At 40.9% G+C, this 16,865-nt stretch overlaps 1 protein-coding gene across 1 annotated transcript in view; it reads right to left on the minus strand.

Moving 5' to 3' along the window:
* The window catches only part of DPT (dermatopontin), a 36,793-nt gene continuing 20,190 nt past the window's right edge, over positions 263-16,865 (minus strand). Inside the window, exons 3-4 of the mRNA XM_005690613.3 lie at positions 5,856-5,963; positions 263-1,387 (exon numbers count right to left, since the gene is read on the minus strand). Of these exons, the coding sequence (XP_005690670.1) occupies positions 1,321-1,387; positions 5,856-5,963 (175 nt within the window). The 3' untranslated portion in view covers positions 263-1,320. The remainder of the gene's footprint in view (positions 1,388-5,855; positions 5,964-16,865) is intronic.

A 16,865-nucleotide genomic window follows, 5' to 3' on the forward strand; every position in this document is an offset into this window, starting at 1 on the left:
TCGTTATCAGTATTGGATTCCTGGTGCCCTGCATGGTGCTTGGCACAAATCACAGTGAGAAGCTATATTTTCTGAATAATCAGAAAGGGGAGGAGTAGAGAGCAAAATGGAGAAGGAAAGGGCAACTCACTGCCGTATTCTTACCTGGAGAATCCCATGGACAGAAGAGCCTGGAGGGCTACAATCCATAGGAGAGCCAAGAGTCGGACATGATTGAAGTGGCTTAGCACAGAGAGCAAAAAATGACCCTTAACATTTGGAACATAGTGAAAGTTAATATTTTTATTCTTTTTATGATAAAGAGAGGACAAAGGGCTGAGGATGGGGACATCACAGGAGGAGGAAATATAGTGCCATCTCTGCAAAAGACACCCCTAAACTATACATTGAAAAGAAGTAGATCCCCCAGAGCAGCCTTTCCCATCCAGAAAATGGAAACCAATCAACATGAGTTTGCCAGTAGCTCACAGTAGGGCATATGCCAGCTTTTCCAGGTGCTGACTAGTCAAACTCCTTTTTCAGTTTGCCTCCAGGTTCCTAACTTGAGTCCCATTCTCTGACCTCTCTCATCCTCCTTGTTTTTGTCTTACTTGAGACTGATTCTCACAGGTTTCTCTGATTCCTGTGCTCATTTTCATTACTGGGCATGCTAACAATCTTCTTCCAGTTTAGGAAATTCTTCCAGTCCTCAGTCTTTCAGGCCCAAACAATTTCACCTCCCCATTTCACCTCCCAGTCTCCTCCCTCCTGGAGCACAGAGCTCTGCACTTGAACTTCTAGGCAAGCATGGCTTACGTGGAGTGGGAGAGTGGAAGCAGGTCGCCCTAAGGCAGAAGGTCTGTTCTCTGTGAAGATCCTAGGCTTCCTTCAAACAGACAGAGCTCCAGAGAGCATTCCTGGTTCCCTTCTTCAATTTCTGCCCCTTCATTCCACCACTGAACCTCCTCACAGGTACTGCCCAGCACCAGGCATCTCACTGGGTGGTAAAGGCAACAGCAAGGCTGAGACAGGTGCTCAAGCAACTAGGCTTGTTTTCAGGCTGTGCATGTGCACACAGAATATATGGTGTGCAACAGAGCCATTGTCACTCATGCAAAAGGGTTTCTATGCAACATGTTGAAAGTGAGAAATTAGGGATTTTATTGTAAGCGTGATACTAGTCAGAAGGCCCAGAAAACTGGCATTATAGCTACCAACCAGCTTGAGCAGAAGAAAAGAGAGCGACAGAAACCACTTAGGAGTCCCTGCTGATGTTAACATCTGTGGAGTCCTCAGGCCTCCCTGACCTCTTCCCTTCACTCAGATTGGCATGTTGCAGGTTTAAACATTTGCAAATTCACAGTCATAGTCAGTCATCCGGCACATTATGAATTTCCACTGGCGATCCCTGTAGGGAGAGAGTCAGAGAGCTGATGTCAGTGAGAAAAGACACCTTAGGAAGAATAAAGCAGTGAGCAATCTTTGGAGAATTTAGGAACTTAAGGGACACCTAATCTCACTTTCCTCTCAGGAAACATCTCTAAGAAGTCTCTAGAAAACCTATTGGTAATTGCCTATGAGGTCAGGACTCCTGGACGCCTCTTCACCCAGTTCAAGGTGCATCTTGGAGGGGACTAACTAGGTTGCCAGTGTGTTTAGGTCCTGTTTATCACCAGTGATCAGCTGATCACTGCTCAGTCTCAAAAGCACCTTCTTGGACATACAGGTTAACAGCTTGGGATAAAAGCATTTCTTTAACATTTTCTTCATTTCATTGTAAAGAATCATCTCTTACATAGGCTATCCATCTGCTCATTCTTTCTTTTTCTGAAAACGTACAATGTGCTGGGCTCTGTGCTGTACCCTCTTCAGAAAACACTATTACAGGGAAATGGACAGAGCGAAAACAACTCTAAAAGCCTTAATATGAAAAGGAAAGTGCCTGTTATTTTTGCATAACAGAAACTGAATTGCATATTTGTTCAGATGGTCAGGCATAGGTATGAGAAAACATAGAATTGTTTAGTTTTGAAAAATATAGTGTGGATGCATTTCAAGGAACATTCTTTGCTAAGGACTAGCCCAAGTCTTTTGTTCACCTATTTAAAAAAAATATATTGAAAGCCTACTCTGCATAGCACTCTTCTGATCTGATATTATTTAACAATGATAGCAGTGATGGTAATGACAACTGTAACCACTATTTGCTGAGTCCTCCAATATGTCCAGCATTGCACTACATGCTTTACATATTTTCTCATTTAATCCTCACAATATGTCATTGTTTAGGTGGAGAAGTGGACTCAGAGAAACATGAACTTTATTAACATAATTAGGTGACAATTTCAAGTTCCAAGTTTGTGGAACTCAAATCTTGCTCTTAATCTGATACCACAATGACTCCATAACTTGACACCCATAACTCCATTGAGAACACAGCTGTCATATCTTTTGCAAAGTCTTAATGAAGGGCAAAAAAGTCATTCTATGTATAACCACAAAAATGCTTCCCAAGCACAGTGGGGTCATTTAACCTTAGAATATTCTTATTCCTCTTCAGTCTGAAAAGCCTCTTCCCAGATCAATTTTTCTTAGACACCAACACTGCTAAGATCTTCATCAAGCTGCAAATCTGGAAGGTGGGACTGACCATTCTCGAGTTCTGGGAGGTAACTCTTGCCAACAGCTATGGAACAGGCTGCTCACACAGTAAGGCAGGCTTTGTAATTTGAGTCTGCTGCTCCAGGTTGTTTAGAGTAATGGGCATAGGATCCCCAAGTATAAAAAGTTTTCAAGAGCCTGGGTAACCAATTATTTATTACTATTTGTTCTTTCAGTTGTTAACAGAGAACATGGCTTGTTTTAGATGGAGGTTAGGAAATCGGTGGCATGTGAGTTTAGGAAATAAATTTCATTATTGTAGACAAGTCTGATTTATCTCTATGCCAACAGACATAGTTAAATAAGATCTTGAGCCAGGCATTCACACTGCTCTTTCAAAAGGCTTTAATTGATGCTAAGCAAAATTTAGACTTGGTTGTAAAAGAACCAAGTTATTCGAATCAGGCTTAGTCTCTGATTTCCCTCCTGGATGGTGGTTCTCAAGAAGGGACAGTTTTGCTCCTCAGGGTTTTTTATTGTTGTTGTTGTCATAACTCTGGGGGAGGTGAGGTTGCTATCGTCATCTAGTGTGGAGTGGTCCGGATACTGCTGAACATCTGGAATGCATAGGAAAGGCTCCTGCAACAAAGAACTATCTGTGCCCCAGCTGGGCAACTCCATTCCAGGAGAAAACCACTATGATCTGCCTGTGGAGGAAAAGCTCCTGCCCAGTGAGTCTTACACTGAAAATATTTCTTGAAGGTGATGACCTCAGCATCTTTCAGCAGAGCGGGAGAAATCCAAGTTGTGGATCTTCACACCACTGATTGTTAGTGACTGTGGCAAAATTGCATGGGTGTATTAATTGTAAACAAATGCATGATATAGTAGCTCAGTTTTCCAAGATTTTAGGTTAAACTACATAACTGAAAATGCCCAAGTCAATAGACACTGGACATTTTAACTGTCAAAATATATTTATTTTGAGGAAATTTTGGATGGTGTACTCTCTTTACTGTATTCCTTCCTGTCTCCTTAAACAGAAAATGCTGAACTAATTTTCTCATTGACTTGGAAACATCATTAGGAATATTGAGCACCTTCTATACTGTTGTCCAGTGTTGCCCTTCTGGGCTTTGAGTTCTTAGGTCTTTCCTTTTCTTTTTCTTAAATATAGTTTTTGTGTGTACATCATTCAGCTGTTTTATTTTAACTGGTGAGAAGTAATATCTTCCCTATTTATTAAAAAATTTTTTTTAATTGAAGGATAATAGCTTTACATAATTTTGTTGTTTTCTGTCAAATATCAACATGAATCAGCCATAGGTATACATATGTCCCCTCCTTCTTGAACCTCCCTCTCATCTCCCTCCCCATCCCACCACTCTAGATTGTTACAGAGCCCCTGTTTGAGTTTCCTGAGTCATACAGCAAATTCCCATTGGCTATCTAGTTTACATATGCTAATATATGTTTCCATGTTATTCACTCCACACATCTCACCCTCTCCCTCCATAAGTCTATTTTCTGTGTCTGTTTCTCCACTGAAAGCGAAAGTGAAAGTGAAGTCACTCAGTCATGTCCAACTCTTTGCAACCCCATGAACTGTAGCCTACCAGGCTCCTCTGTCCACAGGATTTTCCAGGCAATAGTACTGGAGTGGACTGGCATTTCATTGCTACCCTGCAAATAAATTCATCAGTACCATTTTTCTAGATTCCATATATATGCATTAGTATACAATATTTATCTTTCTCTTTCTTACTTCACTCTCTGTAATAGGCTCTAGGTTCATCTACCTCATTAGAACTGACTCAAATGTGTTCCTTTTTATGGCTGAATAATATTGCTTTGTATATATATACCACAGCTTCTTTATCCATCCATTTGTTGATGGACATCTAGGTTGCTTCCATGTTCTAGCTATTGTAAATAGTGCTGCTATGAACAGTGGGACACATGTGTCTTTTTCAATTTGGTTTCCTCAGGGCCTATGCCTAGGAGTGGGATTGCTGGATCATATGATGATTTTATTCCTAGCTTTTTAAAGAATCTTCAGACTATCTTCCATAGTGGCCGTATCAATTTACATTCCCACCAACAGTGTAAAAGGGTTCCCTTTTCTCCACACCCTCTCCAGAATGTATTGTTTGTAGGCTTTTTGATGATGGCCATTCTGACTGGTGTGAGGTTATACCTCACTGTAGTTCATTTTTTAATTTGCCCCTTCTAGCAAATAATAACTAAGCTAGATAAAAAGGTATGTAAAATGCAAACAATTAATGTGTGAGAATTGAGGGGGTTTTCTGTGAATAAATGCAAGGGATTTTGTTCATGGAGCCTGAAACCTGTATTGCATCTTTTCAGATTTTCTTCATGATTGTTTCTTTGTTTAATTTTTTTTAATTAAAGGTCATATTAAATAAGTTAACTCCAATTAGGTATGATATCATTGTACTTAAAAACATAAATATACACAAAAATGTCCCACCCAAATTTGTCATTCTATTATTTAATGAATTAATGAGTTAGGTTTTGTTCTATTTGCTAAACAGTTATTGGTAACTTTTCTGGAATTCGTTTGCTGTGTAAAGTGATGATCACCTAAATATAAGTAGGTCAAATCAACCTTTTAACACCTGAATTTATTCATATCTCTTTCTTTATTAGCAGGGAGAAGGATTTTTATTTTCCTCTTATTGTTTTGCTTTGATGTATTTGTGATAAAATTGGGAACTGATTGTGAGAGAACGGGGATTAAAAAAATTAGTACTGTCTTTCTCTGAAGTTCTCCTCTTTTGTTTCTAAATATAGTTGGTGAGTTTTGTGTGTTTCTTCTTTCCAGTCCCCTCTCTTTCTCTTTTCTCTCCCTTCCCACAACCCCAAGTGAGGACCATATAGAGAAGCGGTATTGGAGAGGATTCATTTCAACAGTGGGCACTCTTTTAATCACTTTTGTCCTCTCTAACATGTTTGGTAGGAAAAAAATGCTTTTTGAGACTGAGTAAAAGGAAGAGCATAAACCATCATGGAACACCAACTTGAGCATCTCCTGCTCTGAGCAATCTGGAACCCATCCTCATCTCCAAGGGTGAGCTGCTCCATGAAGTAGGTTCAATTCCCATTGTTTTCCATTGTCCTGTCAATATTTTAGTTAACATAGACCAAGTAGAAAACTAAAATAGGGAAAACCCCAGATCAAAAATCCTGCTGATATGACCCTTGCAGGGAGCTGGTCCCTGACCACTCTAACCTTGCCCATGGGGAAGGCTCACCTTTCCACTGCAGAGAAAGTGGTTGTTGCCCCTCGCATATAATAATCATAATTGTAGGAAATCATGTCCATCTCCTCACCATAGTGGCCTGGATATTCTGTTGTCAGCCTGTGTGGGAAGAACAAAAGGTTAGAGGGAAAAGATAAAACTACTACTGCTGGGAGCAAACAGGAGACATGCTACAGAGAAGAGATACAGTTTCAACATTATGGGAGACCCAAATCAGAGCTGGATGGCCTCTGCTACACCATTCCAGGCTGCAAAAAGATGAACAGTTTTCTCACGTCTCACGTTCCTTCTTGCCACTAAACTAGACACTAAAAAAGATATAGCAAGCTCCTCAGGCCTTGAGGAAACATTGACTAATATCAGTATTAGTTCAATCCAATCAAGTCAACCAGAACCAGGCTTTCAAAATGTGGGTTGTGACTTACTAGTAGATCATGAAATCAATTTAATTGGTTAGGACCAGCTGAGCTTTGAAAAAGAAGAAGAGATTGAATAGAAAATATCAGAGACTGCATTGTACATACTAAAGATAAGTTCTGGTGTACATACTAAAGATAAGTTATTGTGTATGTAGATAAAAACTTTGTTTCAAATATATATGTGTGCATGTATTTATATGTTATTTGTATAGTCTAATAATATGCACTTTTTTTTACTGTATTTGAAAAATATTAAAATAAAATATGAGCTGTATAAAAGTAGTTTTTACCTAGTCTGCCATTGTTTCTTTGGCACCTAAAACAGTTTCTGGTACATAGTAAGTATTTGTTGAATAAATAAAGAGCCTTGAAAGAGTCATTTAATCTCAGTTTCCTGGTCTATAGAAGAATGAAAGTTACCTTATAGGTTTGTCATTTGGACTAACACAAATAAGTATGACACGTGGTAGGACTTGAATTGTTAGGAGAAATTTTGCGTCTTCCTCCTCCACATTGCCTTCTTTCTCCTCCATTATTAAGTCAAGCCCTGGCCTCTCCCTGAGTAGGCTCATTGTGGTCCACTCTGGAATAAATCTAGAATTTCCTGGCTCTTATAATGCTTCACCACTGGGGATCTTCAGGATCAAAATAGTCCTTTTGGTATGATATGTGTTCCCCAAAGTCTTTATCTGCACCCCCAAACTGCTTGGGAAACAAATAGTGTCAGTAATTTAATCTGATTTGGGATCATAAGTCATTGTATGTTGATGATATAAAGATCTCCCTCTATGTAGACTTACTACTACAAGGATTGTCATGAAATCTTAAAAAGCCAGATTCATAAACTGGAAGGTCTCTTAGAAGATTCTCAAGCTTTGATGCAACAAGTTAACACAAGATAACCTGAGTTATTGAAGCTGAAGTTGCTCAGTCGTCACCAACTCTTTGAGACCCCATGGACTATAGCCTACCAGGTTTCTCTGTCCATGGGATTTTCCAGGCAAGGATACTGGAGTGGGTTGCCATTTCCTTCTCCAGAGGATCTTCCCAACCCAGGGATCAAACCCAGGTCTCCCGCATTGCAGGCAGACGCTTTACCCTCTGAGCCACCAGGGAAGCCCAAACCAGAACCTAAAACTTTACTCTCTTTGCTCATAACCATTTGTTTTCCCACATTATGCACTTGTTCTTCTCTGATTCTTCTCTTCTTAAGACATAATTATGCTCTATCAGAACGCCAAGCCCTATCTAGCGTGGGTTCCGTGTGTTTCTGCTTAATATTTATGGAAGGAAACAGGCTAAGGCAGAACCCTATTTTGTGCTTCCCAGGAGACTCAGAACAAGGACTTTCTCTTCCTAATGAAAACATTAAATGACTCATAAATGGCCCTAATAGGTTTTCATTTGGATTCTGTTAGTTTGTGATCCCTGAGGATTCTAACAAGTGCTAGATTCAAGTTTACCCAAAGGAGGAGGGATTTGTTGATAAAGAAAATTAGGATTAAAAGAGATGGAGTAAAAAAATAAAAATAAAAAAAATAAAAGAGATGGAGTAGAATGTATTTTTTCTTACATCAGGGAGCACAAAATATTTTCCAGAATTTTTAGAGCACTCTTTAGATACAATATATAAAAGTTAATTGCCACATATTTTAAGATGTGCTGAGGCAGAAATCTAACTAAGGTAATAACGTATGGGAGTCACTCAGTCGTGTCTGACTCTTTGTGACTGCATGGACTATAGCCCACCAGGCTCCTCTGTCCATGGAATTCTCCAGGTAAAGATACTGGAGTGGGTTGCCGTTCCCATCTCCAGGGGATCTTTCTGATCCAGGGATTGAAACTGGGTCTCCTGTTTTATAGGCAGATTCTTTACCATCTGAGCCACCAGGAAAGCCCCAAGGCAGCACTACATTAAGCTAAATCCAGTTCCCAGAACTATCGGAAATCATTATGCTAGACTGTTATTTTTTTGAGTTTTTACTGATCTACTTTCAAATTATTTCAATAGTTAAATACATTTGGAATGAAATGGGAAAGAGAGGCTTGCATTTTTTAAAAAAATGACATTTTAAGCTTCAAAGGGGGACAAACGTTATCCATTGCTTTTTTCAACTAGCAGTTCCTATGGCTTCATTTTTGGTAGTGACCAGACCAAAAGTCTCCTGTTCAACTGACAGTCTGACTCTGAGGTTTCTCTGTGGGGGACTGCTGTTGAGTAAGTTTCTAGAATACCCTCAGGAAGGTGTCATGCATGCTTATTTGTATATTTCCCTCTTGGTCCCAGCCAGCTTTTTGTTTTTACTTGATATTGGGGATTTTCATGTTGTTTTGTTTTTGTTATAAAATCATGAGGTCAAGTGTAGATTATTTTACAGAATCTTTGATTAAGAGGGTAAGGCAAGAGTTTGGGTTCTGGTAAAAATTACTTCTACTTTATGAAAGTAAAAATACAGAGGAAGAAAGAACTCCAATCAATAAACCTCCCAAACACCATTCATAGAGGGAACTGCTGCTTCAATACAGTCTGGATTCTGAATTTTAGAACAAGATAAATGTGCCTCCATTTAGTTTCTGAGGATGTCATGCACACACAAAATATTCCAATAAGTGAAAGCCCTAGTAATAACTCCTCAGAAGGAAAAAATAGAATTTAAACGTTCAGAACAAGACATGGGGACAAGGGCATAAGGACTTATCAGGAAATTAAAAGAGACTACGAGGAAGCACAAGATCAGGGTTTCATAAACTATGGTGATGGGCTTCCTGAGGGCAGAAGGGGAGGAGTTCAGTGTGGTTTCAGATTCCTTGTGGATTACCAGGTCACTGCAGGCAGTTTTCTGGCAAAGTACACTTCATACTGAGCACTGCCATACATTTCCAGACCAATTAAAACAATCAAACAGGCTTTCCCTTGCAAGAAGAAGGGAAAGTTCTGTCAGTAACATTGCTGTTGTTCAGTCACTAAGTTGTGTCTGGCTCTTTGTGACCCCATGGACTCCAGCATGCCTGGCTTCCCTGTCCTCCACTCTCTCCCCAAATTTGCTCAAACTCATGTCCATTGAGTCAATGATGCTATCTAACCATCTCATCCTCTGCTGCCTCCTCTTCCTTTTGCCCTCAATCTTTCCCAGCATCAGGGTCTTTTCCAATGACTTAGCTCTTCACATTAGGTGGCCAAAGTATTGGGACTTCATCTTCAGCATCAGTCTTTCCAATGAATATTCAGGGTTGATTTCCTTTCAGATTGATTGGGTGATTGGCTTGCAGTCCAAGGGACTCTCAAGAGTCTTATCCAGGACCACAATTCAAAAGTATCAATTGTTCGGTGCTCAGTTTTCTTTATGGACCAACTCTGACAATCCATACACGACCACTGGAAAAACCATAGCTTTGATTATATGGATGTTTTTATGCAATTTACTGAAATGAGTCTACTACTGAAGCTCTTCTATCAGGATCCTTATATATCCCTTTACAAAGAGTTAATTGTCCCTCTGTGTGTGTTTCCCCTATCACTTTTGGATGAGTGGCTCCTGGCGCATACTTTCTCACTTTAAACTATTTTTAGTGCCATCTGTAGGCAAGAGTATGGCATCACCGACTCACTGGACATGAGTTTGAGCAAGTTTTGGGAGTTGGTGACCAACAAGGAAGCCTGGTGTGCTGCAGTCCACAGGGTCACCAAGAGTTGGACACGGCTAAGTGACTGAACTGAACTGTAGGCAAGGGGACAGGACCAGAATGTTGTTTCAAAACTAAGTGAGAACTTGATAACATAGAACCACTTGTACAATTTCTTGTATTAGATAAGTTTGAAGAAAATGGAAAGAAATTAAGTAATGTCTTGGTTATGAATTGAAGAAGGCCCATGCAAATGGACGGGATTTTTGAAACAGATATGGGATTTTCTCATCTAAGATTATTAAAGCTCTAAAATTATCAATGGATTCAGCTAGAATCAATAAATGATTGCTGTCCAGTATGTTACTACAAACTGAGCCACAGCTGACAGATAGCATTCTCCTTTTCTATGAGAATAGGACATGTCATAGAGCTTACTCAGATATATGTCATCACATTCATTTTAAAAAGGAGAGTAGAGATAGAATTTAAAGAGGACAATTTACCTATTGTTGGAGGTTTGCTTGAGAACTTATGTGATTTTTAATAGTTAAAGGAAAGGGTTTTGACTCTTTCTCAACAGAAAGTGATTCAGTATAGATTTTATCAAACCTCACCTTTATTATTGATGTGTTTTGTTTAGTTGCTAAGTCATGTCTGACTCTTTTGCAACCCCATACACTGTAGCCCACCAGGTTCTGTCCATGGGATTTCCCAGACAAGAATATTGGAATGAGTTGCCATTTCCTTCTCCAGAGTATATTCCCAACCCAGGGATTGCACCCTCATGTCCTGCATTGCAGGCAGATTCTTTACCACTGAGCCATTCAGGACGCCATTTATTATTGATTACTGAGGCTTGAACACAAGGTCAGCCCTTGTAGCACCAGCATCTATTTGTTACATGTCTGACCTGTCAGCAAGTAGGACAACTGGATTCTTTGGGGGTCATCCTAGAGGCTCCACTTTTAGGCTGTGTACCTCACTGGTGTGCACAAGAACAAATGAGGCCATGCCCTATGGCTCAGCATCAGTTAGTATCATATCCTCAACTTTATCCCACTTTGTGGGATACCAGAGAAGCACACACCACAGATGTCCTATCCTAAAAACTGGAAGAAAACCCAGAATCTACAAGTTAACAAACCAGAAGGGGGTACCTGAGGAAGCCATACATTAGCATTTTTCAAAACAAGAGTAAACAGTGTTTCCCATCCCTTTCTTTAGCACTCAGCCCATCCTCAAACAACATTTTAGAGAAGCTTCTTCTGGTCAATCCAACCTCTAATTCTGTCTTACTTCTATTTTCTATGCTTCCCAGAATTCCCTGGTGACTCAGATGGTAAAGAGTCTGCCTGCAATGCAGATGACCCAGGTTCAATCCCAGGGTCAAGAAGATCCCCTGGAGAAGGAAACAGAAACCCACTCCAATATTCTTGCCTGGAGAATTCCATGGACAGAGGAGCTTGGTGGGCTATAGTCCATGGGATTGCAAAGAGTCGGACACGACTGAGCAACTAACATGTCACTTTTCTGCTTCTCAATTAACACCTTGTTTAAAATACCCTATTCTAATGTTCTAGGCCTTGCAGTTGGCTCAGTGGTTAAAAATCTGCCTGCGGTGCAGGAGACATGGGTTTTACCCCTTGGTCAGGAGGATCCCTTGGAGAAGGAAATGGCAACCCACTTCAGTATTCTTACCTGGGAAATCCAATAGACAGAGGAGCCTCCCAGAGTATAGTCCATGGGTTCACAAAAGATTCTAACACAACTTAGTGACTAAACAACAACATTCTAAAGTCCTATTACTTGTCAACACCACATATTTAGCTTTTGATTAAAAAACAGAATATTGTATAGCATCTTGTTTCACAATGGTGATCAGTACAGTGAGCTCCTTGAGGGGTCATTAGTATATGACAAGCATATACACTTATAATCTAGTTCAGCTGTGGACGTGGAAAAATTCAACATTTGTAGACTTGGGATATATTGAGATTAACCTACATTCTACAACCAGACAAAAAAGACACCCCTTTCTGACAGGCAAATCACTGAAAAGTGTCTTAAATAAACAGAATCTGCTTGTGATCAATCCTCTTGCTTATTAAATGCTTTGCCAGGTAAGCTACAAAGAATGAGAAAATTTTAGGTGAGAATGATGCTAAAGCTGAAACTCCAGTACTTTGGCCACCTCATGGGAAGAGTTGACTCATTGGAAAAGACTTTGATGCTGGGAGGAATTGGGGGCAGGAGAAGAAGGGGACGACAGAGGATGAGATGGCTGGATAGCATCACTGACTCAATGGACGTGAGTCTGAGTGAACCCTGGGAGTTGGTGATGGACAGGGAGGCCTGGCATGCTGCGATTCATGGGGTCGCAAAGAGTCGGACATGACTGAGTGACTGAACTGAACTGAACTGAATTTTCCAGTGGCCTGGCATCCCCAACAGGTGCTATATCTGAACCTATTTGAATTAATTTTGCAAAAATGAGAAAAGTAAAACCCAATTGCAGTTATGCATACAAGAAAGCAACCTCAGAGTCAACTGGCTTCTGCAAAGAGCTGGGGGAAGAGTTCAAGTGGGACTAAATGACTCTGGAGTCACCAAAGTGCCCTTCTCTGCAGAGAGGCCCTGAACTCTGGGGGTAGGAGAAAGAATTCAATATGGCCATGTGTGTCCTCTTGTGGCATTTTGGAGCACTATATATCAAAGTGTTCAAGTATGTATCACAACAGGGGAAACACAGTTCTAGAGATATCTGTGGTTTTAAATTAGAATAGGAAAGTCCCTAAGTATTTTCCAAATTGCTCTCTTGGAAATGAATTTCCAGCTCACCATTGCAAGCCCAGGGCTGGTTAGTAAGCACATTTGTTTTGACTCATGTTAGTTTTCACTGGCCACACTGCATCATGGTTGCCTTGATCCTGCAGTTGGTGGGGACAACTCCACCTGCAGTGTCTCCCCTCCAGCTAAAATAACCACTTTCTTCTCTATTTTCACTATGAGATGTCCACTGTATTGTTACCTAATACTCCATCTGTCCAGGTCTTATTTTCTCATCGAGATTCAGAGGACTCAGTACTGTGCAAAGCATGTGGGACCTGGAGGCAGATAGACCTGTTGGAATTGAATTCAGAACTTTGAACAAGTCACAACTTCTGCACCCTGGTTCTGTCATCTGGGCTATAGATCATGATATCTGTGCATCAGAAGTAAATGAGCTAACAGAGTAGATTAATAAATGAAATAAATAAAAATTATCATCATCGTTAGGAACTGAATCAAAGTCTATGAACTGCACTTATATCCATTTATATTCAGTCTGATTAAGTGAATTAATGAATAGAGGAATGAATGATTATTTCTAGAATACAATAAAAGAGAGCAGACAAGAAAGTATAGAGCCACAAATTTGGAATTGCAAGGTTTACTTTGTTCTAAGCAGCAAGTAGGACCTGGTCTTATGTTACCCAATACTTACTAGACAACCAGCCACATCTCTGAAATTTCTACTCTTGAAGGTTGAGCATAGGAAGGGAGGAAGCACTGACATGCAGGCAGCAAATACATTTCTAAATTAGATATATGGCACAATGATTACAACAGCCACGCCACCCCAACTGATGACAGATATGATTGATTCTGCTGAAGCTCAAAGGGCCCATCGGCCCCTAAAATGAGTGCTTTGTGCTTCATGCAGTGCCAGGGGATGGTTGATCTAAGGCCCAGAAGCATCTAAACTCATGGCAAGCTGCTTAAAAATGTAACATCCAGTCTTACTTTCTCAAAATGTGGGTGTCTCCATCTCTTTAATAACAGCTTCCAACCTGCTCAGAGGAAGCATCATAGAAGCTTCCCTTCCCACCAGGCTTCTGGGAGTAGTGCTGTAGTAGGCATCGGAGTAGGGGTTGGGGGGGCAGATGCCACATGGAGATGCCTATGAGGTCATCCTTGTCCCTTGTTCCCTTGTCATGTGGGAAATGGGAATGCAAACATTATCTGTCTAGTATTAAAGCAGTTAAAGTAGTTAAAGATAAGCTTTGATGCAGTGCTTTGGGTAGGAAAAGAAGACTATTCAGATGAGCTGGTTTTGTTGTAGTTGTTAGCCAGAACTATCTAGGAATTAAAAATAAAATCTCTGGCTTATGACCTCAGCATAATGGAGGGAGAGACCAGATAGTGGAGAATAGAATGCAGTATCTGAGATTCACATAGAAACTCGGTAGAAATTCATTATAGAAACACAAGGCTGAAGGAAAACTCATGGGTTATCTATGCTGATTCTGTGGAAGGGCTTTTTTTTTTTTTTTTTTTTTGTCAAAACATATTATGCAGTGAACCTGAAGAAGGGCCATGAATCTGGAAAAGAAACATTTAGGAAAGGAAACACATGCTCAATTCAAAACTGTTGGTCCCTGGGACATGGTCTAGCCTGGACAGCCTCAGCGTGCTGATGGGGGACAGCCTGGTGCATGGCAAGCAGCCGCTGGAGCTGCGTGGAGAGGGGAATTATTCAGTCTCTGAAAGGTTGTGGCTTCCTCAGCGACACGTGTTTGTGGTTTGCAGATGAATGGACAAAGAATGCATAGTCTCACACATAAATAAATCTGTGTAACAACATTTACATTTGTACCCAGTCCCAGTGGGGACTCTTGAGTGCTGCCATGTCTGCTTCTGTCAGGAATTTGCTTTCTTACCAGACTTCACTGATACTATAATATCTCGTGAGAAACTGCAGAGACTGAAATGGGAGCAGTGCCTTGGTCCCCAGCAAACAAATAAATCCCTCACTTACGTGGGAGTTGCTTGGATGATTTACTTTTTTCTCCTGTGCACAGGGTGCTATTCCTGAATCCCTAAAAGCTTGCAAGCTCAGAGAGGATAGATGCTCACTTCTCAGTGTCAGGCTCAGTGCTATAGAACAGCCTTCCAAGTGGGAAGAGAAAAATGTTTCCACCCACATATGCCCAGTTCCCTGGGAGGTGATTCAAGTTGGTTAAAGTGATGTGAGGGAAGGTTTCGAGGAAGAGGGTTATCAGGAGCTTTCACTGTGGGAAGGTGTGGGAAAACAGTTCTCGCTCAAAGGGCTGTTAAAAGGATCGGATAAAATAATGCACTTGAAGGAAGACTTTTTTTCCACTATAAAACCTCCTCATATCAATGTCAGGTTTCCTCCCTGTTACTGTTCCAAGGGGCCTGTGATGCTCAACTATTCATTTGAAAAATTTATTGCCTACTTTGTGCCAAGCAATACGCTGAGATGCCAGAGAAATAAGACCTAATTCATGCCCTAGAGGTTTCATGCAATTTAGAAAAACATAGAATGTCATGACTCAGGAAACTTAAAGATGCCACTAAAATGTCTAGACGTGCTGGCGGGACAGTGAGTCATGCCCTGCATACCACAGTGCCTCATGCAATCTCATTGTGCTGTTCCAAGTGTCCCTTTGCAAAAGTACTATTTCCTTGACAACCATAGTAGTTCTCAGCTCTAACACCACACAACCAGGAAGAGGTCCAGTCAAGTGAAGCCTTTCTTAGTGGGACCACGTCAAAGTGGACTTTCTGTGTCTTTCAGAGGAATTCTCTCCTCCATTCTTCTCCTCTTTCTCTCCACAGTTTGATTCTACCAACTATCAGTGTCAGGTTTGGGTGACGGAGTAGGATAAGGAATGGGGAGACTGGGGTGGTGGGAGAGGATGAGCAGACCATTGCAGACCACGGCCAAGGATAAATTTTGTTACCAGAGATTTTAATGTCTTGGGTAACTTAAGAAAAGTTGCTCATCTCTGTCAGCCTTTGATCTCGAGACTTTGTTCCCACATACACGGCTCCTTGCTCATTAAATTCTTAGCCTCTTAGAAACTGTGGGCTCCTGCTACTCTACTCCGAATGTAAGACCCTTTAGGTCTTGGATTCAGGAACTTTCACAGTTATAACCTACACCCTAGCCATGTCTGTTCACCAACCATAGTGGAATAAGACCAGCTTTATGGAGGCATCTGGTCCCATCACTTCATGGCAAATAGATGGGGAAAAAGTGGAAGCAATGACAGATTTTACTTTCTTGGGCTCCAGAATCACTGTGGATGGTGACTGTAGCCACGAAATTTAAAAAAAAAAAAAAAGCTTGTTCCTTGGAAAGAAAACTTTGACAAATCTGTACAGCATATTAAAAAGCAGAGACATCAGTTTGCTGACAACGCTCTGTAAAGTCAAAGCTAAGGATTTCCCAGCAGTCATGCATGGATGTGAGAGCTGGACCTTAAAGAAGGCTGAGCGCTGAAGAATTGATGCTTCCAAACTGAGGTGCTGGAGAGAGACTCTTGAGAGTTCCTTGGACTGCAAAGAGACCAAATAAATCAGTCCTAAAGGAAATCAACACTGAATATTAATTGGAAAGACTGATGCTGAAGCTGAAGCTGCAATACTTCACTGCCTGATGCTAAGAGCTAACTCATTGGAAAAGACCCTGAAGGTTGAAGGCAAGAGGAGAAGGTGACGACAGAGAATGAGATGGTTAGATAACATCACTGACTCAATGCGCATGAATTTGAGCAAACTCTGGGAGACAGTGGAAGACAGAGGAGGCTGGCATGTTGCAGTTCATGGGGTCGTAAAGAGTCAGACACGACTGAGTGAGCAACGACAACAACAGCATGGAGACATTTTGGACAGCTGGCTGAAGTCCCTGCCCCATCAGAGAGCTACTGCTATCAGGTCACTTTGAGCTCTGAATTTACCATTCATCACTGCTTCAAACAGAAAAATGCTGCCTATCCCTAGAGACACTATGCCCTACTTGAACATCTGTGGAGTTGTTTGGTTACAGAGAATAAGCGTGACCCACAAGGCTGTTTTTCCAAGCATCACATCACACTGTGGAGAGATATGTCACTTGAGTGAGTCAACCTTCAAATGTTGACACTTATTCTTTTGTTCTAAGTAAAAA

The sequence above is a fragment of the Capra hircus genome, chromosome 16 (genome assembly GCF_001704415.2).
Source record: "Capra hircus breed San Clemente chromosome 16, ASM170441v1, whole genome shotgun sequence".
Taxonomy (NCBI): domain Eukaryota; kingdom Metazoa; phylum Chordata; class Mammalia; order Artiodactyla; family Bovidae; genus Capra; species Capra hircus.